At 39.2% G+C, this 25077-nt stretch overlaps 1 protein-coding gene across 1 annotated transcript in view; it reads left to right on the forward strand.

Moving 5' to 3' along the window:
- Positions 1-25077, forward strand: part of LOC101796480 (dihydropyrimidinase) — a 32730-nt gene continuing 7653 nt past the window's right edge. The window contains exons 1-8 of the mRNA XM_027452586.3: positions 1-180; positions 994-1254; positions 5003-5161; positions 9380-9559; positions 10771-10960; positions 15321-15477; positions 16442-16583; positions 18462-18604. Of these exons, the coding sequence (XP_027308387.3) occupies positions 103-180; positions 994-1254; positions 5003-5161; positions 9380-9559; positions 10771-10960; positions 15321-15477; positions 16442-16583; positions 18462-18604 (1310 nt within the window). The 5' untranslated portion in view covers positions 1-102. The remainder of the gene's footprint in view (positions 181-993; positions 1255-5002; positions 5162-9379; positions 9560-10770; positions 10961-15320; positions 15478-16441; positions 16584-18461; positions 18605-25077) is intronic.

Below are 25077 nucleotides of genomic sequence, written 5' to 3' on the forward strand. Positions count from 1 at the left end.
CAGGGTGGGTGGGGGGAGAGCACGGAGCGGCCACTCTGAACGCAGCTGGTGGGGACAGCAGGGACAACAGGGGAAGCAGGGACAACAGGGGAAGCAGGCATAATGGCGCAAGGCAACAGCTACCGGAAGATGGTTTTCATGTGGTCCTTTGACGGCAGCCAAGCGCCCCCAGCGATTGAGGTGAGGAGAGGCCTTGGTGCCCAGAAACCCCCCCCCCCCAAGGGCTGCCCTCTTCCCCTGCCAATGACCGTTGTGTTTGCGTACCGGCATTTGGGGGGGAGCTGTGCTTGGGTCCCCAGGGTTGTGGGCCCATCCCCTAGAGTATCTTCTAAAACATGATTTGGCAGCGGCTGCTGATGGCTTATGTCCTCTGGAGGGGACTCAGGTTGCCCCCAGTACATTGGGCTGTGGAGACTCAAGTAAAGCTTGGTCCCTGCTGCCCTGGGCTCTCAAGGCCCCTGTGCTCGGTCCCACAGGCTCCTCAGCCACCTCCATGGAGAGCTCAAGTCACCCTTGGGCTCCCCAGCCAGAGAGCTCATGTCACCCTTGGGTGCTCAAACACCACCACATAGAGCTACGGTCACCTTTGGGCATCACAAATCCGTGAACTGCCCGATTTCCCAAATGGCCCATCATGTTTCAAATGTGCACAGGGCAGGGCTGCAAGCCAGTGCCATGAGAAACCAGCTGGACTCTCCCGAAAGCCTGCCTCCCCCTTCCTGTAAAGAGAACTACAGCAGAAATGGCCAGAGGCAGGCTGTCTGCTTCAGCTCACTGCACGCCACTGGTCACTGGTGCCTCCCCAAAGGCAGTAGGTAGGTGGAGCTGCCAAAGGCCAAGGGAGCAATTCCTCTGATTTCTGTTTAAATAACCCTGTGTGTTGTGTGCTTAGGGCCATTTTCAGATAGCACACGGCTCTGTGAGAAGGGTGGGCAGTGAAGTGCTCTCTGGCAAGAGCAATTTTCTGAGCTGAGTCTTATCACCATCTTCTAGGCTCCTATGTCAAAGCAGAGACTTCTCATCAAAGGGGGAAAAGTTGTGAATGATGACCAGTCTGTGGTGGCTGATGTGTACGTGGAGGACGGAATTGTGCAGCAAGTGGGACCAAACCTAAACCCCGAGCCCCCCACTGGACTCACCGTGCTGGATGCAACTGACAAGCTGGTGATCCCCGGAGGCATCGATACTCATACACACATGCAGTTCCCTTTTATGGGTAGCAAGTCAAAAGATGACTTCCATACAGGCACAAAGGTGGGTGTGTGTAACTATGTTAGTGCACATATGCATGTCTATGTGTGCATCTGGGCTTTCTTGGAGATCTATATGTATCTGCTGATTATGTATATTAATGCTAACAGAGAGGAAAGAGTATCCATCAAGCACAGGCAATTTTTGCTGTCCTGGGCTGTTGTCAGGGTACCCAGAGGTCTACCTTCCACCAGCATGTTATTTGGGTTCCTTCAGAGACCTTGCTATCTGCAGGTAGCAAGTGTAAAGAACACTCATTTACCTTGGCTGTCACCATGCCAAATACAACATGCCTTCATAGGAGCTTCATACTTTTCTGATCAAAGGTTAACCTAAAGCAACAGTTTAACTCCCCCGGTGTGCTGGGAACACTTCTGTGGTAATCTGATCTTTCTCCTCTGTTAGCTTGGGGGAATGCGAGTTTTTCATCTCTCATTCACTTCTCTACTTACTGTCTCAGTGAACATCCAGTTCAAATATGCTTTCTAAAAGTATTTAATTTCTCCCACTTAAGTGCTTAGAGTTCTTTTCTCAAATTTTTAGCTGATATCATTATATCACCTGCAGTATATTAGTTAATAGTATCAAAAAAGCATCATCTCTATACAGTAAAGATACTCATAAAGAGCTCCCTGAAATTTGTAAGCTATTTTTAAGTGCTTTGCTGTACAGGCTGAAATCCTTTGCCCACAGAAGGGACCACATTGCCATGTCAAATGGCTTGTCTGTTAGCCAGCATCCTCAGAGAGCCTGTTATAACCTGCCCCTCTCATGGCAGAACTGAGGTTTGCTAAGAATGAGAAAAAAATGTGTCCCTTCTAACTAAATAGTTTTCACTGATCTTTTTCTGTTGCGCAAAATACTTACTTGCCTCTTTAAAATAGTTGAAATAAGTTAAATTCAACTCACTTTAATGAATGATGTGATGTGGAAACCACTAAAGCCTTCCAAGCCTTTTGCAGTCCTGCTTAGATTGACCCTATTCTTCCACAGGAGATTTCATTTCTTTCCTGCCCTGTCATGTTATAAGGGTTTGAGCTGGACTGTCTAAGTGGATTAATTGTATATTTTCATGCTCTAACAAGGATTTTTATTTTTTTCTTGATGTGTCACCCAGAGTACTGGAGGGAGAAATACAAATGACCTGTATATTATCCTTAAATTGCTGTCATGCTTCTTTCAATAACAGTATTTACTCCAATTCAAGATAGATCTGCTGATGTTGCTGCTGTTATTTGGAATAGAAATATTTTGCACTGCATAGCTTTAAGGACTAGAATTGTTATTCTGAATGCACAGGGAAGTTATGGTAACTCATTAAAATAGGGTGTAATTATTCAGCAAAACTTTGACAAAAAATATTTTGTCCATCACAGCAGATCTTTTCTACCATAGGTAAATGGCTTCTCTGCCAAACATACCATGTCTCTACAAGTCAAACATAAAATAAGGTAGAAAATACACCACTGAATCTCCACCTCCAGAACTGACAGCTGGAAAAGGATTTTAAAATTGATCATTGCAGTTTTGTTCCCCGCGCTCAGTATCTTCCTTAGCTATCTGGTAGAAACAAAGGAATCTATTATATGGGCCTCACAACACATTTTAGTTATGGAAATGGCTTCCACAATCAGATTTTGGTCTTCACACTGCTTTTTGTGATAAATGGATAGAAAGAAACCCCAAGTCCACAATGTCTGTTCTGCTTGTCTACAGACATCACAACTTAGGTTTCCTGGCTGAATTCTGATTTCTGGAATACTTAATTTACATGACTTAGCGTTCAGAAACATATAATTTTATTTATTTATTTATTTGTTTGTTTATTTATTTATTTATTTATTGTGCAACAATCCTTTATTTCTCTTTGAAGACCATTCTTTAATGTGCCTCCATTGACATTAAGAAAATCAAAGATTTGGACTAACTCAAATTTAGGTGCCCATGCTATGAAATCCCAAATTAGGGGAGATGAATTCCTTGCTAACTTGCAAAAAGAAGGTAATAATTTGAATTAGCATGTAGTTTTTTTCTGAATAATTATTTCCACTGAAGGCATTTGGCACAGAAGCTCTAAAACACAGCCTGCATACACAAAACAGTATGTCCTTAGTCACTTGGGTGACTAATGGAAGATTCTAGATCTAATCTAGTGATCAGATGTCACAAAGTTAGATATTGGATTAGATTTTTGACCCAGGTCAAAGTGTGGAAAGTGTTCAGAGTTGTTTACCCAAGGTTGTTATCTAAAAAATATCTTGGCAGGAAAATCATAGAGACAAAGTTGTGTTCCAGCTATCACAGAAATGAACACAGTGATAAGCTAAGATTTGTCCATTCAGTTGAATAAATAAAGGCATGGAATACTTCTATTTATAAATGTTATAGGAAAAATGATACTTTGGTAGGAGTTGTGGAACCTGTGACTTTTTTTTTTCCTGTAAGCTTACAAATACTCTTGAAGTTTAAATCCTACTTAAAAATTAAGAAACCAAGATGTTTTATTGGAAAAAAAAAATTGAAGTTTGAACAACTTTTCTTGGAGGCAATGTATTGTTGAATTCATCACAGAATCACAAATATTTGTCATTCTCCATTTTTTTTTCTAAATATACTGACATATTTACAATTTCACTCCTGACTGCTAAGACAATTATTTGAAATATACAAAACAATTTGTTACAATAAATAAATAAATAAATAAATAAATCACTTGCATGGGGGCAAGCCAAATATTTTTTCTTAATTAAAAGAAATATTAGAACTTTATAAGGAAGGATTTATGAGCTTTAATGAGACAGAGCCAAACAAATGTCTTTTAGAGAAAGGAGGATTGATTTAGAAATAGAATAAAGTAGCATGAATTTAAACTGTGTGTGTTTTGATCTGAATACCTGTTTTGCAAAGGGATGTTGTTCAGAGCAATAAGACAATTTCTCTGACTAATTTGAAAGAGAGCAACAATTACAACAAAGAAATTGCCTTATTGTATCCATTTCCCCTAGCCCAAGATGTGGTTTGTGACAGTGACTACCAGAGTGCCTTCAAAGGAAGAAAACGTAGAATTCAGTTGTCTGTAAAGAAGAATGAAAGTTCTTCATTAAAAAGCAATTTTATCCTCATAACTAATATAAAATAAGATTTTATATACTTACATATATCTATATGGAAACTGTAAATATCTTGGCCTTTTTGGAAATCTGCTGTGCAGTTTTCCAAAATAGTACCCTGCAGTAAAAAATAATAATTTCAAAACACTTTTTAAATCCTTCTGGTGTTAGGAGTTTAGTAGTTAGGAGTTCAGGAATTTGGGGATTCTCATATTGGATTTATAAACTACTTTTTCCATTGTGTACCTGTTCCTTAATGCTGTTTTGTTACACGGGCTTGTTTTTTCAACTAAGTAGACTCTGAGTAAGCATATCTCAAGTTGTTTGTGGTCTTTTGGTGTTCTTTCTCTGTGATCCCATCCTCTTAAGAATACTCACTGATGCACGCTGCTTATTCATTTCTAAATCTTTGATAGGATTATAAGTGCAAAAACTTCCTTCTCAAATGAACATCCTTCTCAAAGGAACCAAAATTAATGTCAACAATCATTTTGCAAGTTCAGACTTCACTCAAGAAAACTGCATTGACTTCTGGCTTTTCAGTGTATCAATATGTAACTGTTAGACAGGGAATCAGAGAGGGTAGGAGGAACTATGCATTTTTTTCACTGATTGCTAAATATTAACTATTTTCCTTTCAGGCTGCTGTAGCGGGAGGCACCACTATGATCATCGACTTTGCCATTCCTCAAAAAGGCTCCTCTCTTATTGAAGCTTTTGATTTGTGGAAAAGCTGGGCAGACCCGAAAGTCTGCTGTGATTATTCATTGCATGTGGCAGTTACATGGTGGAGCAACAAGGTAGATACAAACATGGTTATCTATTCCCTGAATTCGTACCACATCTGCCTTGATTAAGTCCTCAGGTGGTAAATTTAGTTGCCTACAGTGTTATAGTTAACCTGTTTTTGTATGTGCAAACTACATTTGGAATTGTCCACACTTTATAAAAAGTATGTGTATTTGAAAAGAAAAGTCTGCAGATAACCTACATCTGTGGATAATATTACATGAGGTTAAAGGAAAAGGAAGCAGGTTGTGCAAAGTTAAGACCAGCCAGACCAAAAAGGACAAGAGGGCTTTTGTTTTTATTTTACCTGAATACTCAATAAGCTACATTCATCTTAAGTCTCGGGTTTGGGGTAGGGACGGTGTATTAATAAGGGTATATATGAAAAATGTGGCAATTAATTTTATTTGCAAAGGAAGAATTTTATTCCTGAGTGTATGCAGTAATACTTCCTTAAAGTAAAACAGAATCAGAGGCAAGAATTTCTTAAATGTGAGATTATCCAGAAAATCTTTTTGGAACTTCAGTATGGGAGAATCATCCTCATTGTGTGAATGTTTGCTGATTGCCTGAAAGCTCTACTGAGGAAATGAACTTTTCATGTACTTGACTGATGTTATACAAGACCACTTAGAGAACTTGCATCGGTCAGAAATATACTTAGTAAATTCCATTTTTAAGTATGAAGTATGACTACTTCCTCTAATTTTTTATTTTTAAAATACGTAAACCAAAGCCTTCACTCTGCAAACACTCCATCTTTGGTATTCTGTGCGCTAAACACTAAACAGACTGACTCCAAGTTCTAGCTTAAAGCAAAGGCATGCAATAAATTCTCCAATGAAGTCTGAGGAATAAGCATTTGAAATAGCCTTACTAGAGAAAAGTGGAATTACACTGAAAATTCTAGTCAAACTAGGGAAGTGTAAATCAGCTAAATGCTCTGTTTTGTGTTAAGAAGTTTAACTTCTGCTTTTTAAAGCCAAGACTGAAAAAATAAAAGTTCTGATGTTTTGTAGCCATAAAAGACCTGGATAAAGTAGTTGAGGAGTTTGGTATATCATACCCTTCCCATTTGCTACTAAATCCTCAGACTTTGAAGTCTTTGTTATAATCATACATTCTGTAGAATGCCTTCCTTTAGTATTAGCAATTTGTGATAAAGAAAATACATGAAAAAGAAATGCCTTTTGCTTCCACATTTATGCCAGAGTAGGGTCTTATGTCCAGTATTTACTTTTTTGATAATTTCCACTAAAGCTAATGCTCCCACCCCTCTCCCAGGTGAATCCCCACATTTTTCTTTCTTTTTTTTTTTTTTTTTTTTTTTTTATTAATCTCTCACCTTTCTTGGGAAGATCCAAACATATTATTAGAGAAAATATTAAATACAACATTTTACTTTTTCAAAAAAATCACATGGAAACTGTAAGAGCATCATAGATGCACACCAAATACTGTCACCATCATTTTGATGGGAAGGAAGAGACAAAGTTAGTTAATAGATAGTTGTATCTAACTAACTGCACAAGAAACCTTTGGGTAAAATCTATATCTTTCTTTCTTCCTTGGGATATACAATTTTGTTTCACAAACTTGAGAAGAAGTAGGGAATCTTATCAAGAAGTGCATATAGGAAAGAAAGCAGGCTTGCATATAGAGTTTTGGAGCTGTTTAGTTTAGGGACAAAATATTTCAAAGGGCTGTGTGTGTGTCATTTAGCATTAGAACACAGCTCTAGAAGATAAGAACCTTTCTGTCACTGTGATTTGCCAGGAGACTGTTAGGTTTCAATTTTGAAAATCAAATTTTTACATATCTCCATGCTTTGTGTTATAGGTTGGATACATAGATGTTGATATTGGACAAAGTGTTTTCAATATCAGGAGGTTTTCATTGGAATAAAATTATACTTCACTATAGTTTTTAAAAAGCATTCCCTTCCAATCAGTTTGTACCTCCAATATCTGCACTATAGTTGGGCTCGTTTGTATACTTTGAGAAGCAATTTAATACAAGAGGAATAGTATAAATCAACCTTTAAATGTGCAACTTGGACTGTTAGGACTGAATATATGTTTGAGGGGTGAGTAAAGGAGAGGTGCCTGAAGACTGGAGGATAGCCATTGTCACTTTAGTCTTCAAAAAGGGCAAGAAGGAGGATACAGGAAACTACGGGCCAGTCAGTCTCACCTCTGTCCCTGGAAAGGTGATGGAACAGCTTGTTCTGGATGCCATCTCCAAGCAATTGGAAGAGAAGAAGGTTATGAAGAGTAGTCAGCATGGATTCACCAAGGGGAAATCATGCCTGACCAACCTCGTTGATTTCTGTGATGGCATCACCAGCTGGGTAGATGGGGGGAGAGCAGTGGATATCATCTACCTTGACTTTAGCAAGGCTTTTGATACTGTCTCCCACAACATCCTGCTAAGTAAGCTGAGAAAGTGTGGGATAGATGAGTGGTCAGTAAGGTGGGTTGAGAACTGGCTGACTGGCCGAGCTCAGAGGGTGGTGATCAGCAGTGCAGGGTCTGGCTGGAGACCTGTGACTAGCAGTGTTCCCCAGAGGTCAGTGCTGGGTCTGGTCCTGTTCAACATCTTCATCGATGACCTTGATGAGGGAATAGTGCCCACCCCCAGCAAGTACACCAATGACACAAACCTGGGAGGAGTGGCTGACATTCCAGAAGGCTGTGCTGCCATTCAGTGAGACCTGGACCGACTGGAGAGATGGGCAGGAAGAAACCAAATGAGGTTTAACAAGAGCAAGTGTAGAGTTCTGCACCTGGGAAGGAACAACCAGATGTACCAGCACAGGCTGGGGGATGACCTGCTGGAGAGGAGCTCTGAGGAGAAGGACCTGGGGTCCTGGTGGACGACAGGTTGGCTATGAGCCAGCAGTGTGCCCTTGTAGCCTAGAGGGCCAATGGGATCCTGGCGTGCATTAAAAGGAGTGTGGCCAGCAGGTCAAGGGAGGTGATCCTCCCCCTCTGCCCCAGTCAGGCCTCACCTGGAGTATTGTGTTCAGTTCTGGGCTCCCCAGTACAAAAAAGACAGGGATCTCCTGGAAAGAGCCCAGCAGAGGGCCACAAATATGATACTGTGCCTGGAGCATCTTCCTTATGAGGAAAGGCTGAGAGACCTGGGTCTGTTCAGACTGGAGAAAAGAAGACAGAGAGGGGGGATTTTATCAATGTTTATAAATACCTAAAGTGTAGGAGACAATGGGATCTTATGCTTGCATAAGAAACAGTGTGACCAGCAGGGCTAGGGAGGTGATCGTCCCCCTGTACTCGGCTCTGGTGAGGCCGCACCTTGAGTACTGTGTTCAGTTTTGGGCCCCTCGCTACAAGAAGGACATGGAGGTGCTTGAGCAGGTCCAGAAAAGGGCGACGAAGCTGGTGAGGGGCCTGGAGAACAAGTCCTACGAGGAGCGGCTGAGGGAGCTGGGCTTGTTCAGCCTGGAGAAGAGGAGGCTCAGGGGTGACCTTATTGCTCTTTACAGGTACCTTAAAGGAGGCTGTAGCGAGGTGGGGGTTGGTCTGTTCTCCCACGTGCCTGGTGACAGGACGAGGGGGAATGGGCTTAAGTTGCACCAGGGGAGTTTTAGGTTGGATGTTAGGAAGAACTTCTTTACTGAAAGGGTTGTGAGGCATTGGAACAGGCTGCCCAGGGAAGTGGTGGAGTCACCATCCCTGGAGGTCTTTAAAAGACGTTTAGATGTAGAGCTTAGGGATATGGTTTAGTGGGGACTGTTAGTGTTAGGTCAGAGGTTGGACTCGATGATCTTGAGGTCTCTTCCAACCTAGAAATTCTGTGATTCTGTGGGATTTGGCCAACCTCTTTTCAGTGGTTTGTGGGGACAGGACAAGGGGCAATGGCCACAAAATGGATCACAGGAAGTTCTGCATCAACATGTGAAAGAATTTCTTCACGGTGAGGGTGACAGAGCACTGGAACAGGATGCCCAGGGAGATTGTGTAGTCTCCTTCTTTCAATATATTCAAGGCCCATCTGGGTGCCTACCTGGGCAACCTGCTCTAGGGAACCTGATTTGTCAGGGGGGTTGGACCCAATGATCTCTGGAGGTCCCTTCCAACCCCTACAATTCTGTGATTCTGTGATTCTGCAAAGGCTTGTTGTTGGTTCATACTTTCAATTTCTTTGTAGAAAGTTAACAGGTAAAATTTTATATTGCTGTTTTGTGAGAATTGCTGACTGTCTTTCAGGTGAAGGAAGAAATGAAAAGTCTTGTTGAGAACAAGGGTGTCAACTCCTTCAAGATGTTTATGGCCTATAAAGATGTGTACATGCTCAATGATGAGGAATTATATGAAGCCTTTTCCTACTGTAGGGAACTTGGAGCAGTTGCTCAAGTCCATGCAGAGAATGGTGACCTGATTGCACAGGTAAGTATTTATCATTTTATCCATCAAATTCAGGAATATAACTAGTTATCTAAGCACTTCAATAGATCATTGTAACATAGGGAAAGACTTTTTCCCCTATTTAACTTCCAGGGAACTAAAGACAAACATCTCGGCCAAAATCCCAAATGATGCTTGTGGTGGGCCAAGAAATTTTAAGCTGGAGTATTGGGTTCAGGACAGACAGGAAACAAATGGACCTGTTCTAATGAGAGTTATGCTTGCAGAATAACATACACACTTGCAATATAATATATATTTGGGTAGACCTGTGCGGTGTCAAGAGTTGGACTTGATGATCCTTAAGGGTCCCTTCCAACTCAGGATATTCTATGATTCTATGATTCTATGATATATATTTGGCTGATGAAGAAAGCATCAGAGACTGACCATGGGCCAGGTTGAAGGGGGAACACTTGGACAAGCATTTACATGTCAGGTGTATGATACCTGGTCTTATACCTGGTCTCTCCAAACATAGTCATGTCATCTAACAGGACCAAATCCAGAAGTACAGAGGAAGCTTCTCTGGGCACAAAAGTTCAAGGTTCCTTTGTGCACGGACAGCCTCACTTTGTACTTGATGCTAATATCTCACTGATAAGTAGAGGCACTTGGAGTACATGTACAGTCTGATATCTTTGAGTTTCTTCAACTATTCTAGTTAAAAGTGCTTTGACTTTGACCATGTCCCATAACAGAAATGAATTTATTGCTAAGTAATCCCAAATCAGCCAAGCATAAACTCCTGTAATAATATAGGAACAAAATCTTGCCTCTTTAAACCTCAGAGCCTCATTCAAGAGGCTCTTGATGTGTAGCTTTGTACTTAGTAAGGATCTTTCAATTTTTTTCTAAAGAGGGGTTAGTATTGTCATCTCAGTTACTGGCTATGATCATTTCTGATACACAAATTGATACAGAATTAGGATTTTCAAAAGCAGTGATTTACCACTGAAAGCCAGTGGACCATGTTCTCTCAAGTCTTAGTTATTCTGAAATCTGTGTTTATTGAAAGATATAGTGTATTTCAGGTAACACAACAATAACTCCTCTGAAATTGAAAATATTCTAACTGACTTGTTCTTTCTCAAACTAACTATAGTGTCTGGTCTAGGATCCATTTGGCTGGCTACATGTTCATGACACCATGGTTGCACTTTAACTGACTCTTAAATGTTTTTTATGTCCAGAATTCTAAGAAGTTGCTGTCAATGGGAATAACTGGTCCTGAAGGGCATATTCTCTCACGTCCAGAGGAAGTCGAAGCTGAAGCAACACAGAGAGCAATTACCATAGCAAATGCTGTAAACTGTCCCCTTTTTGTTGTCCATGTAATGAGTAAATCTGCAGCAAGGGTGCTAGCCAGTGCACGAAGAGAAGGTAAAAGTCCTAATTCATTTATGCTTTGACCATGGCATTAAAGGAAGGGGCATTAATGTCCTACTTGTCCATGGGTGCTTTAAACCTTAAAACATCGGTGTCCATGAGTGGAGCTAAGCAGTGTGGCAGAACAGCAAATGGGATTGAGCCTTTCCTTCCCAGAACAAGCTTTTTTGTCCTTATGCTATATCTCCAAAGTTGCAATGATGGACAAGACAGCATTGCATTAAAAATTATATGACCAGTCCAAGACAATATATGCATTGCTATTTCTCTCCCTTGAGTTATAGTCTTCAAGCCTTTACCAGCCATTTAGGTGAGAAGTTCTGCAACAGAAATCATGGTGATGTTGACAGTGTCCAAAAGTCTTAATTCCCTCCAGGGAAAGGTTTCTCCAGTCATAAACTGCAGGGTTCACAAATAGTTCTGCCAGCCAAGGGAGCCTGACCCTCTTGGCCAGCTGTCGGGCAGGCTAAAATCAGTCTGTAGGCTGTAGGGATTCAGGTTTTTCTACATGCTCATCTATCCGTAAGTTCACCCAGAGCTGCCTATGGAACAGCACTATGAAGGGACATTATGTGAGTGGAATAAGTAGGACAGAGGCCGTGATTTAGGGGGCCGGAGTCCTTATGGGTTATCTTTCCCTGTTGTCTTTTCATCTGACCTTATATGAAATGCATACAGACCTCAGTTTCCTCATTTCTTGACTTTAGACAATACTTTTGCCAGCAGCATAGATTATTAATACTAAAATGCAGAGTCTGAGGTCTTGGACAAAAGTGCTATCAACACCAGCCTGACATTATTGTGATAAAATAGATGAATACATTTATGTGGAATATGTATTGATCATGACTTTTATACTAAGATTTTTCTGTTTCAAGTTTATAATATAATCACCAGCATATTGTTTAGAAGCACATTTTTTGGTACTGTGCTATGTTAGGTTTCTCCACTAGATGACAGTGCTGCTGGTACTGTGGATTGTATCCATACGTTTACAGTTCTTTGTACATCCATAGGTGTGGTGACAACGTTAATTACAAGAAACTGTAACAACACTTAAAATACTCAGAAAAAGACAAAACACTGGCTGTAAACGTAAAATACCTAAGACAGGAGGTGGTGATTTATAACACAGTAATCATGTAAAAAAAATCTATGTTGATAGTAAATACTGTAAAATATTGTTAGGCATAGGAATAGTCTGCAGTGCCAGTATGATAAATGACTTTATATCAGTATGCTTCTTCAGTGTTTAAAAAGAAATTGAAACAACTTACACTTATTGTTCTGCAAATTGCATTTAATAGCTTCCTGGGTTCATACAGTCAAAATTGTCAAATGCTTGCATTTATGCATCACAACACATAACATCTTACCATAATTAATTTCTATTCTCATGGGAGTATATATCTTAGGAAATAGAAGTCTAGGATTGATTAAGAAATTTGAAGGGAGAGCTAATGTACAACAGAGATAGGTAAAAACAGTTATAGGCTTTCGTGAGACTGGTCTGTGTTTGTTGTCCACTATTATAAATTTCAGAAAGTTATTTTCCATTATTCAGTTAAAGGTAGTATTTTGAAATGAAGAGTTTCAGACACACACACACACACACAAAAAAAAAAAAAAAAAAAAAAAAAAAGTAAATTCTCAAAGTACTGTATAAATGATATAAACAAATCTGGCAAAGTATTGCCATCAGATGGAGAGAAGTGATTCTTCCCCTCTACTCAGCACATTGAAGTTTTTTGCTCTTCTTTTTTATAAAACAATTTATATGAATATAGCTCTTGCCAGTCAGTTTCATGTGTAATGAAGAAGTCACCAAATCTAGTTATTTCCCAGAAGCTCAGAGATGTCAGAAAGACCAAACAAAAGAACACTTGCTGCTTAATATTTTTGTTGAATGCAGGAAAACGTGACAAATGGAAAGACCTGATTTATTAGCACATTACTCCAATTTTATGCCAGAGTTAGCAGACAGAAGCCAACTGAGCTAAAAGAGCTTTAATGTGGAATTTCCTTGTTATTTGGATTAAAACAGAATCTTGATATTATTGTGCCCTTCAGTCTGACTAGTCATGGCCCAAATGAAATGCAAGAAATTGCACAGTTAGCAGAATGTCCAGATATAGTCCGTTGAAGTTGCAGTGTTCATACTCAAAGTCACTTGTGGAAATGCCTTGTACTCTTTCCCACTCATGGGAACAAGAGGGGCTGTTCAGGTCAAATTCTGACTGCAGAAATATCGTCATCACCTGCAGAGCCTGAGTTAGAATCAATTCAGCATATACAGCTATGAGTTTGAAGAGTATCTTTTATTTTTTATGTCATGCGACTGAAGTAAGAAATTATTTATGGAAACTAAACATTTATTCTCTTCCTACCATTATAACTTTTGACATGTATAGTTATGCCCTAATGATATACAGTTCAGGTTTGCATTGTATGGAAGTTTCTTTAGCTCATTCAGATGCATTTAGGAAAGACTGCACACACAGACATACCCTCCTTTCCACTGACTTTGCTCATTAAAATCTGTCAAAAGCCTAACAGAAAAATAGAAGAGATACTGTGTATGCATGCAGAACTTTTTCTGTATCTATCTAGGCTTATGGCAGCCTTTCTTCAAATACTGTATTTGGAGTTGCCCAAGGAAGGCCAAGGTCCCCCTTCTGCTGCAGCTCTGGATTAGAAAAATACTAATCTGACTTATTCACTGAGTGTCCATATCACTTAAAGGGATAGCCTTGTATTCAGTGCTTTAGGTTTTGAAAATAAGATGAAAAGAAAAAAAGAAAAAAGAAAAAAGAAAAAAAAAAAAAGGCAAATGTCTGCTTAAGTCATTATTTTGAGACCAAAAAATGGTGGTGGTCTCCCTCTTAGTCCAAGTGTAAATCTGTAATGTATGCAGATAAGTGGTACTGGAAGCTTAAAATGCCCCAAGCCAAGGCATCAGCACAGGTACATCGGTTCAGTATGTCAGAGCATGCTGAGAGTGTTAGAGCAAATTAATAATGCTAATAGAGAGTCCCTAGGTTGTGGTAGAAGTTGTACTATCTACTACTTGGAGTAAATGCAATGTATGGTAATGTCAGAGCAGGTCTTGAAACCTTGGAGAAATAACAGTAGAACTATAGAATTTAATATAGTCTTCAGAAATGGGTATGAGGCCTTCTTGCAAGTCTAGCACAGAAGATTTAAGAAATGATAGTATCACACTGGGAAATATTTTTACAAGAGCTGAGCTCCTCAGAAACTACCTATGCAAGTGTAGCTGCTCACAGAAATACCAGAACCTAATGCACAGCAAGAATCTGCAATGGTTTGCTTTGTTGTTTTCCAACAGTACAGGTGAATACCTAACTTACACTCAGACAGAAAAAAAAAACGCTGTCTAGTAGTACCAAGCAATGACCAGTTGGGGTAATGTAATAATTTTAATAAAAATGGTATGTGATCACTAGAGTGAAATCTGAGATCCATCGTAAGATGCACTGTTTGCAGAGAGCGGGGGCAGGAGAAAGCTCCTGCTAGAATCCAGCAGAGACTGCCTTTAATAAGCACCAAGCAGCCTATGCATGGGTGTGTGAGGTCCTAGCTTGCTCTGGTTCTTTGGAGACCATCATGGTCAGTTGGCACTATCTTCTCCCGCATATAGAACTAGCTCTATCCAAAAGCTAGCAGTTGGTTTTGACTGGGGTCCTCTTCTGAGAAATCTAGAGTACTGTGCCACGTGGAATTAAAGTTCAGGAAATAACTTGTAAAATTGAAGTATTTATATATATATATATATATATATATATATATTATTTTTTTTTATTTTGGAAATGTTTTTACACTCTAGATTTATGTCTGGTGCCACATTTTTTTCCTGGTTAGCATGCCTGCAATTATAGCCTGACAGTTATAAAAGTCTGTTTGCTGTATATATTGACTCACATTGTTACATCATCAATAATTTCAGAACATCAAACAGGTGCTACCAAGAAATATATGGATCTTGAATGTAATTGGTGCAACTGAGGACTATGTTCCTTTTGAAATTTCAATCACACACCTAGTAAACAATGTGTAAACCGCATTATAATATATCTGTCAACAATTTAATTAAAAAGCTTGCCAAAGCAATGCTCTTATGAGAAAATATATTGGGAAATCACCAGCAGAATATTCAGAACAGAGATGCTGTGTTATAGCTTAGTTTATTATGTCCCTCCATATGTTGGTGTTTAATTTGAAACAGTCGTTTAAATTCAAACCCATTATAACCAAAAAGATCTGAAATGGGAAAAATACAAGGTATGCATTTTTATGTTACTTGATGATGATACTATTCCTTTGCATTTTTCAGGAAAGGTGGTTTATGGGGAGACTATTGCTGCTTGTCTTGGCACCGATGGTACCAACTACTGGAATAAAGACTGGGCTCATGCTGCAGCACATGTAATGGGTCCGCCACTAAGACCAGATCCTTCTACTCCTGATTTCCTCATGAACTTACTGGCCAAGTAAGCAGATGAACAAACAGTGACAGCTGATGCCCAAATACTCAGCAATTTTTTTCTAAGTGTATAATAGCAGGTTGATGCCCTGGAGATTTTCTAAGTACAGAATGTTGTATTATCAGGAAGGAGAAATGGAAGGTGAAACAACAGATAAAAACATTTTTGTTACAGAAATTAGAAACTGTTCAGATTTAGTTTCTCTGAACTCTTGTGGCTTTCTTTCCCCACATGATTTTAATCAATAAGCCTTGCCTTGCTAGTTCTGCAGCAAAAATTGAAAAATAACCAGGGGAACAGTAAGGCTGTATGTTGGTGGGAAATTTGTAAAAAGTGGTCACAGCTAGAGGTTCTGTTTTTTGTTGTCAACTCCGTTTTTCACATGAAATTTGGATGCTACATAGAAACTAAGCCCTCTGTCTTCTGAAGGCAGATATATCTTGTCCACTTCATACTATCTGCTTCAAAAGGAATTATGAACAGAAGTGTCCTTCTGATATCAGCAGTTAATGAAATGTGTTTTGCTGGTATTTTACTTACCAATAAACCCTAACTCCACAAAAGAGCTGAATTTGACCTAAGAGTCTTTGAATATATGCCTGAACACAGTTTGACTGGTGGTAGTACAAGTCTGGGTTAACTTCACAGGGAGTGACACAATCCAAAATTGCTCTAAGGGAGGATGACATTGAATCTTTTGCTCTGGGCGAAGTGGGACAGTTCTGCATTTGTGGGACACCTTTGACACATCCAAATTAAGTGTGGTTTTGGTGCTTATTGCCTTCTGCAGGCTTTCTGAAGAGAAACTGGCTGTCACTGTTAAACTAGTCTTAGAGGTTGGAACAGAAGACTGGCTTACAGGGTATTAACAGTTTTTCTTTGCAGAAAAACTGGATCTACTCAACGGATTTTCCTGTGTGGCACTATCTGGTACATGATCCAGTTCATAATGTACTTTGTTTCTCCGTAGTGCTGACCTGTCTGTGACAGCGACTGACAATTGCACTTTTGACATATGCCAGAAAGCTCTGGGAAAGGATGATTTCACTAAAATCCCTAATGGAGTGAATGGCGTGGAAGATCGGATGTCAGTCGTATGGGAAAAAGGCGTTGTAAGTATATCAAGATATCTGAACAAGGAGGTAATTTGTATCTCCAACAAAATATAGTCTTTCAGCAGAATCAGCTCTTTAGTTTTATCAAATGTATTTATTACAGGGTAACTCCTTGATCAGAGACCATAACAGGGTCCTCACTCACGCTTTATGGTCCTGGGAGATGGAAAAAGATTCTTGCTGCTTAACAAATAGCATGTGAGAATCATTTCTGTTGTTTACCAGCGAAGGACTGCTGTTGTTTCAGTGTTAAAGCACAGCGGCTGGAGAAGTTTCCACAGTGGGTGTCTGCCTGACAACTTCTATTTTGTGTTTTCAAGCAGAGGAAACAAGCTAGAGATATGAAATGTTTCTCTTATTTATGTCTCAGTCGTGTGGTGTGATGAGATGAGCACCTTCAAGTTCTAGTGACTTCAAAATTTCAGTGCCATCGTGAGAATGCTCAGTGCTTCCCAGGACAATATCCTTTAACCTCTAAACAAATATAAATATGAAGGCCAGTGGCCAGGATTTTTGGATATGGGGTAGTCTGGTGGGGGAGGACGTGGGCTAATCTGATGAGGGATCTGCCATGTACTGGGTGTTATGATTGCTCTGGCTGACACAATACCCTCAAGTTCTGGAGACTCCTGTTAAACTTTTTTAATTAAGTTCTCTCACAGCAGGGAAGTATTCTAGTTATGCACTACAAAGTATATTTACTTGTCATAGTAAAATTATCTACCTTACACCGTTGGTAAGGACATGTTTCAGAATCTCTCTTATTTATCTCTATTTAGAATTCATCTCCAATTTGTGTGTACAAAGATGACATCTGCCTGCCTTCACCTTTGGCATATCTCTAGTGAGATATTTTTTTTTTTGTGGTGTAAACTGTAATTTAATCTGATCTGTGGTTAGTGTGAACGTAAGACTTAAATATGTACATCAGTGCTACTTTTGAACAGTTTGTCCTGTTGGGCAAGGTAATTTTTTCAAAGGATTCTTCAGTCAGTAATATCCTCCATTTTCTTATTTGTAAAATACTATATAGCTGTGAGAATTTGTCTGGAAAGATTCCCTCCCTTCCCACTCACTGTTATTTAGAATAATGATGTTCACCAGCTTCTTTATGTTTTTCTTCTCCAAAGACTGCTCACAGGCAACCATGCAAACATGGTTTTATGACATTCAAATTCCTATACTGGCCTATACACACCATTACTGCCAATGTAGCTGGCTTTCTAAGCAAACAACAGTCACAGATGAGGTAGTTATGTAGCAGTGACCAGTCTTGAAACACGTGTATCCATTCTTGTTTGCCATTTTGGTGATGTGTCTCACTCTGTCTTTTGTACTTCTCAATCTCAAATATTTACTGAAGAGAACTACCCTCTGCATTATTGCTGCAGAGGATTTGCAAATCTCCTTTTCTATATTACACACCATGTCTTGCCTCTCCCTTCCAAGTTTTCACATCCACATTATTAGTCAGTCTGATGTCTGCATTTCTTTAATACTGTATCACCATTTTCCAAAACCACGATATTCATGAAATGTTATGTCTCCTGAGGAAACTGCTGAACAGGACTACAGAGTAAAAGCCAGCTAAATAAATTCAATTCTAGTTGACTTTTAACTATATCCACAGCTGTAATGTTGTCTTTTTTTCCCCTTTTGTTATGAGGTAAACTAGCATAAAGTTAGTATTCAGTGAAAGTACATTGCAGAAGGTGCATCAGAGACAGATATTTTTCTTTTAATCTCTTTAATAAATTGATGTGATGTGATTTTGGCAGAAAGCTGTCACTCATCCCAGCTTTTTCAACAATAAAAGCATTTTTTCTTCCCTTATTCTAAAAAGTAATGAGTTTACTTCTGTGTACTCTTCTTCAGCACAGTGGAAAAATGGATGAAAACAAATTTGTAGCTGTTACCAGCACAAATGCAGCAAAAATCTTTAACCTTTACCCAAAGAAGGGGAGAATTTCTGTGGGTTCTGATGCTGACATCGTAATTTGGGATCCCAAAGCTACCAGGTATGTATGCGTAGTTGTTTCCTTCCATCCAACCCCTCTGTAGGAAACAATATCTCAAAGCATTTGTATAGCAATAAGCCTTTAGGGAGAGCTTATGGTGTTTTTCAACAGCATTTGATGTGAATTATTTACAGGTTATTTATTTGGCTCCTACAATAGTGCATGTAAGTAGAGATCCTTGACCTCTAGATGGATTTAAAAATAAATAAATAAATCACCTGAATTGCTCACGAAGTGCAAAAATAGCAAGATCCATACATTATACTACCAGTGCTTGGTATCCTAACAGTAAAAATAGCCACTTTAGGATCTTAGAGTAACTCTGTTAAGTGTTTGAGTATGTTCAGCTTCCTTCCACTGCAAAAAGCAAGGAGAGGAGCATGCGTTCCTGAAGAGTGACCCATTACAATCTTGCATTTTGAGCTTAGAGCTACTTCAAACATATTCAAAGGTAGTCAGTATGGCTGGTGAAAGTGTGGGGTCCTGACCTTCTGACGTTTCTTCCTAGTAGAGTGAGCCATGAGTGAGCTTAGGTCTGAAGCTGTACTTGCTTACACTTTTATTTAAGGAGTTTTCTGGATTTGTGCACAGCCTAGAGTAGAGCTTGTCACACCAACAACAAGTGCACAAAAGTTATGCTGATCTCTCACTCTACGTGACCTGATGCCGTGGTATATTTATGCTACAAAGGACATGCACTGTCTTTTTGTGAGCCTCAACTCATACAGCACACAGTGTACTACAGCTGATTCCTGTCTTCAGGTATATTCACACCATCAGCCAGATCCATAATCAGGCCACTATAAATATCTCAGGAATCTCTCTTGGGTATTTCTCTGGCTCTTATAGCTATCCTGGTCTTGTGTAAACTGCACGGAAATGGTTTGAGAGCAGGCTGTCACAGAGAACACTCACTGGGGAAGGTGCTTTTATCAGCTGAGATACCTATGGCATGTACACGTCCACTGTTTGACCTCCAAGTAGATCACCTTAAATCTGCAGGCATTAAACAGCTGTGTCCAACCTCTGACCACAGTCAGCCCTGCACTTGCCAGCAGCAGGTCAGGAGGTGTGCCAGGCTGGTGCTTTGGTCTCAGACTTAGTTCTAGCAAGCATTGTGAGCATACGACTGCTCTGAAGGCACACACTGAGTCTGCCAGTTGAAATTACCTCACTGGTGTCATCTAAACAGTGGGTACAATCCATATAAGAAAGCAATCACAAATCGCAAAGCTCAACACTTTGTGGGGTGCTGAGCATGAAGACAGCATAGCCAGCTTTCACTGAGATATCACAGTGTTTGGTGTTCCTAAAACTTGAGCTGTTGTAACACATAGATGGCACTAGATTTTCAGCCTTTGATTTTAAAAGAGAATTGAAGACTCCTCTGATGGTAGAGGAAAGTTTGGAAACATAACTGGGCAAATCTGAGGCTCAGAAACCAAATGGAGATAAAAAGCCCTTATCCTAGATTTACCTTACACAAATGAAATTTTCCTCACCAATCTGCTAGATCTTGAATTTTTCATAATGAAATTTTCACTCTTTTCAGCATGCTCATGAGTAGCAAAAGCATGTAAAGTGACAGGAAAAAACATCCTGTGTTTTAAGCATCAAAGCTTGAGGACATAGAACTTGCTTTGCAGAAGTATCACAAAAAAAAAAAAAAAAAAAAAAAAAAGACAATACCAGCAAAAGAAGTTTCAGGATTGTCAACCCCAATCAACACAGAGGCCTGCCTAGTGCTGGGTCAGAGAGATTTTGCTGCTGGGTATTGAATGGTTCATGTGTATTATGCCTTCTGGCATGTTGAGCAAGCATATTTTGAGATACTAGCAATGAGCTATTTCAGGACAGTGGAGCTATGAACTCAGATTAAAAAAAAAAAAAAAAAAAAAAAAAAAAAAAAAAAAAAAACAAGGATTTTTTTCTGAACTCACTTCTGCTCTGCCTGAGGACAAATGAAACTAGTAGGATAGCAGAGTTCTGACATTATTCTCAAGGTGCTTTGTCAGCTCTTAAAATTCTTTATCCTTTTCCCTCCCAGGCATTCCTTCTGCCTCCCTTCACTTTCTCCTGAGTACTACCATGGCCTTTTGCCCACTGCAGCTGTGAAGATGCAGTTTTTCTTTAAATATTTTTTCAGAATAAACTGTATTTTCTTACTGAGCAAGCTGATTTTAAGTTGAACTGATACTTTTTTTCCTCCTCCTGATCTGGTACTGTTCCCATTGTTTATCCCTTTGGCTTTGCTGGGAACAAGCTACTGTTCAGGTACAATTGTGTGAACTATATGAGTAAGTATAAATAAATCAAGTCCTTGTCTATTCATTTCACTATAAATCCTGAAGAGGGCACAAACAGTCCAGCAGAAAAAACAGATCTAGCTAACAGACTTCAACCATTTAAGATACTACACAAAGTGCAGCCTTGTATGCTGTTGTTGCATCTGGGTAGTAATTTTCGATATCATGATAGGCTTGTTCATCTGTCTTGCAAACTCCTTCCTGTTTTGAGCATGACTATTTTTCTTGTTTGTAAATCTAAATCTTCTAAGAGAGGATAATGTAGTTTTCTAGTTCTGGCTTGAGGCTCTGTTGCTGCAGTCTTAAAATGCTGGCTGATAGTAGCTTAAAGAATTAGGCAATTGCTGAAGTATTTTTGTGTAGAACTGATATTACCACAGTCTGGCAGAGAAAGTCTATAGGGAAGATTCTAAAGTCATTCTGTAAGATAGTGAAGCTCTTCAAAATGCAAAAACTTGAATCACTGCAAAATCAGTTGCATTTCTCCTTCAACATCATTGCACAATTAAAACATGATGGGTACTGTCTGAGCATTCAGGGTGTTCCCTTTCAACATGGCAAAAGCCTAGTGAATTCAGCCCTGCAATTTGGGAGCAGTTGCTATTCAAGGTTCCAATTCCAGCATTCTGCTGCTTTTGCTGAGGTTTTATTTATATAGCTTATCTTCACTGACTGGCCTATTTCTGTAGGCTTTGCTGGTAATTTTCGCAGAAAATAATGTATGAACAATTGCATGAAAAATTACTAGTGTATTTCAGGGCTTCCAAATACTGGTTTTAGGATGTCCACATGAATGCAAGAAGTGTTGGATGGAAAGAAACACTTCAAATGTATAAATTCATTAGAAACTGCATTATAAAAGATGGGTTATGTGTTCTGAGAGGTTAGGTGTATTTCTCAGCTTCCTTATAGTCATTGCATATTTATTTAAGAACACACATTCTGAAGAGACCAGTTGTTATTTTGCATCCATGTGTTACTAAACATCACCTTGCAGACCTCAATACTCTCAGCATCCCAAGTACAGCCTGTGCACACAGGACTGTTTTGTGAGAACTCCTTGGAAAAATATATCAGCAAGTCAGTGTCCTCTATATCTTTGGCTATTTGAAATCAAGTAAGAATACAAAATCTTTAGGGTTTGTTTCAGAAATGCTCAGCAAGGAATCTAAATGCTGTAGTGCCCAATTCATACTGTGGAAAGAGCTGAACATCCCATGTAAAGTAGGAACAGAAGGCACTAAACATCTCAGAAGAGACGTTCAGCTCCTGGCTGTTATTAGGACTCAATAGACTCACTGTAGCCTGTCCAGAGCCTTGCAAATAAGCTGTGGATAAAGCCCTGAAGGTAGAATCAGAACAAAATTTGAAAACATCCACAGGCATAGAAAAAAAAATCTCAAACAGGATTTAACTGTCTAAGTCCAGTTAAATTATCATGCCAATTCTTTATAAAAATATGCTGTCTTAGAAGTCCTATTTACCATTTATTTTCCATTTACCAAGTATAGCCTAAAAATTAAGCTACCTTTGAATGTCAAGGCAGAGTTGCCTATGCAGGTAGCAGTCTCTCACCTCATCCTCTTTTGGCTCCTCTGGAGTGACCCTCTTGGGCCCTCTTGTCTCATTTACAATCAGGTCTTCAGACTCAGAAGCTTAAGTGGTGACAAGTTACAACATTTAAAGACTCTATGCCAAGCAACTGCCTGTAATTTTTCATACAAAGCAAGAGGAAAAAAAAAAATGTTGTTAGCAGATGATTAGAATGAATAATGCTGTGACTGTCTTACTCTTTTGATGAATGAGCATGATATTGAATACTGAGTATATGGATAACTGCATCTAGACTCAATTAGGGAAAATGAAATAATGCGGCATACAAATATGTGTGCATAGGACTACTAAGTTCTGGCATTTTCAGTAGCTCTTCTTTTGCACAAATACAAGCCTGTGTATGCATGAATATATGCTATTTCACTAAAATCATGGAGTTCCTGTCAAAAACCTGTTATTTCAGATCTAAGGAACATGAAGAAACAATAGGCACAAACTAAAATACAGGAAAATCCATTTAAACATAAGAAAGATATATTTTTTTTTCCTGTGAGTGTGATCAGACACTGGAAAAGGTTGCCAAAAGAGATGGTGGAGTCTCCATCCTTGGAAGTATTTGCATCCTGCCTGGGCACACCCCTGCTGTGCCAGACCCTGGCCAGAGCAGGAGGTTGGAATAGATGATCTCCAGAGATGCTTTCCAATTTCAGTGCCTCTGTGGTTCTGTGAACTGTAACAAAATAAGTCTCTATGAGAGAGCATGATGTACGTTTCCCTAGTAACTTGCTGTCTCACAAAATGTCAGCTGCTCTCTTTAGAGAACTGAGTCTTAGAAATGTTACCAACAAGAAAAAAAAAAAAAGAAAGAAAAAAAAAGGAAAAAACAAAGATTCTTTCTTATTTTCTCCTCATATAAGCTTACCTTTTTCTCCCCTATGATTATTTCCAGATCTTCTTTAGTCATTGAATACTCATTTGTATTTTCCTCTCTATCCTTTCCTACAAGCTTACTTTCTCATTACTGTTTTCCCTCCTGCCCTTTATATAGTTTGACAGTTTCCACTTCCATCCCATATCAACTTGTAGTGATTGATAGGAACAAACTGATGGTATTGTTGATAAATGAGTTGCTTACCATAATCAGAAAAATCATTCTGTTGTCATTCTCTGCCCATCTTAACATGATGTATCTTAGGAGATATGAATGCATTAAAGATCCTATCCCTCAGATATGTCTCTCTGACAAGGAGCTCCTGGATATTAACATCCTGCCTCTTCTTCTAACTGTTATTTTGTCCACAAATCCCCTCACTTCAGATAGCTACTCAAAGACAATGCTTATTTAAGCATATTTTTAAGAGGTTAGGGATACCACTTTACTAATAGTTGCCTACATAAGTTGGTATGTGCAATTATAACAATTCATTAATTATAAAGTAGGCCGTGGGCTTTTTAATCCACATCACAGGCTTTTAACAAGCAGTTTGCACATAGATTTTCAGGTTTTCTGTTTCTTCTTTTTCTTCTCTTTATTCCTCTCATTCCCTTTTCTTTTTAATACTTCTGTCTCTTTAACAAAGTCCAACTTAATTATCTTTATAAATGAGTGGTGTCTCAGGACAGCACAGGAAGGTGAACCAGAGATTTATTTTTGTCTAGAGTTTAGAAAAGCAGGTTAACAATAATGGAGAATGCAAAGGCAGACGAAAGGAAGAAGGGGCAGCTCACAAAGGCTGATATTAACCTCAGCAAACTGGCTTTTCTCACCTGCCCCCAGCTCTGAAAAACTTAGAGATACTGCATTGTAAGCACTTGGAGAAGTTGCTTACATCTGAAATTCTCACTCTTACATAAGTTGGTTTTCTATAGCAACTGTCTGCAAAGCAGTTGTTTTCAGCAATGGACTCAGGTCATTTTAACTGCCTTTATTCCTATGTTTTCACTTAATTAAGTAATTATAAAATCTGTGGCCTCCCTCTACTGAGATGTTCAACAGCTATTCTTGCCTAAGGGCTGTTGACTACAGGATCCCTTCATATTCCTGTGCCTGGAATTTTTAAAGAAAACTGCGTGAAGTATGCGTCCAATTCCCATTAAAAGTAATTAAGTTCTCAATTTCATATGCCCCTCTTGAAAACTACAGTCATCGAATCCTCACAGCAATCAAAGTTTAGGTCCTAGAGCTCAATCTAGTCTGACAGCTCCACCTTCACTGGGCTGATTTAGCTTCATTTCCTATGCATTATGAGGGACAGAAGATAACTTGTAATGTTAAGATTTCTTCCCTTCATCCAGTTGCCCCTCTTGCCTGACTATGACTTACTGCATAGTATTTCAGTCTCTGACTGGGGCATAGACATGTTTGTGGTGCTCCTAGGTTGTGTTTGACTTGAAATGTAATCTAATACCCCTAACTCTTTACAAAGATTCAGGGCTTACCAAGGGCCTATCTTTTGAGCTGACCAGTTGTACTGCCTTGAATTTCACCCTACAGCTTTCTGCATTAGTCTAATATGATGCTCTTTTCTAAATTTTAAACGTCAGTTTGTAGTTTAGTTAGATATAATATCCTAGGATTGGCTGTAAAGTCTTTTGTCACATACAGAATAAATA

The sequence above is a fragment of the Anas platyrhynchos genome, chromosome W, assembly GCF_047663525.1.
Source record: "Anas platyrhynchos isolate ZD024472 breed Pekin duck chromosome W, IASCAAS_PekinDuck_T2T, whole genome shotgun sequence".
Lineage (NCBI taxonomy): Eukaryota > Metazoa > Chordata > Aves > Anseriformes > Anatidae > Anas > Anas platyrhynchos.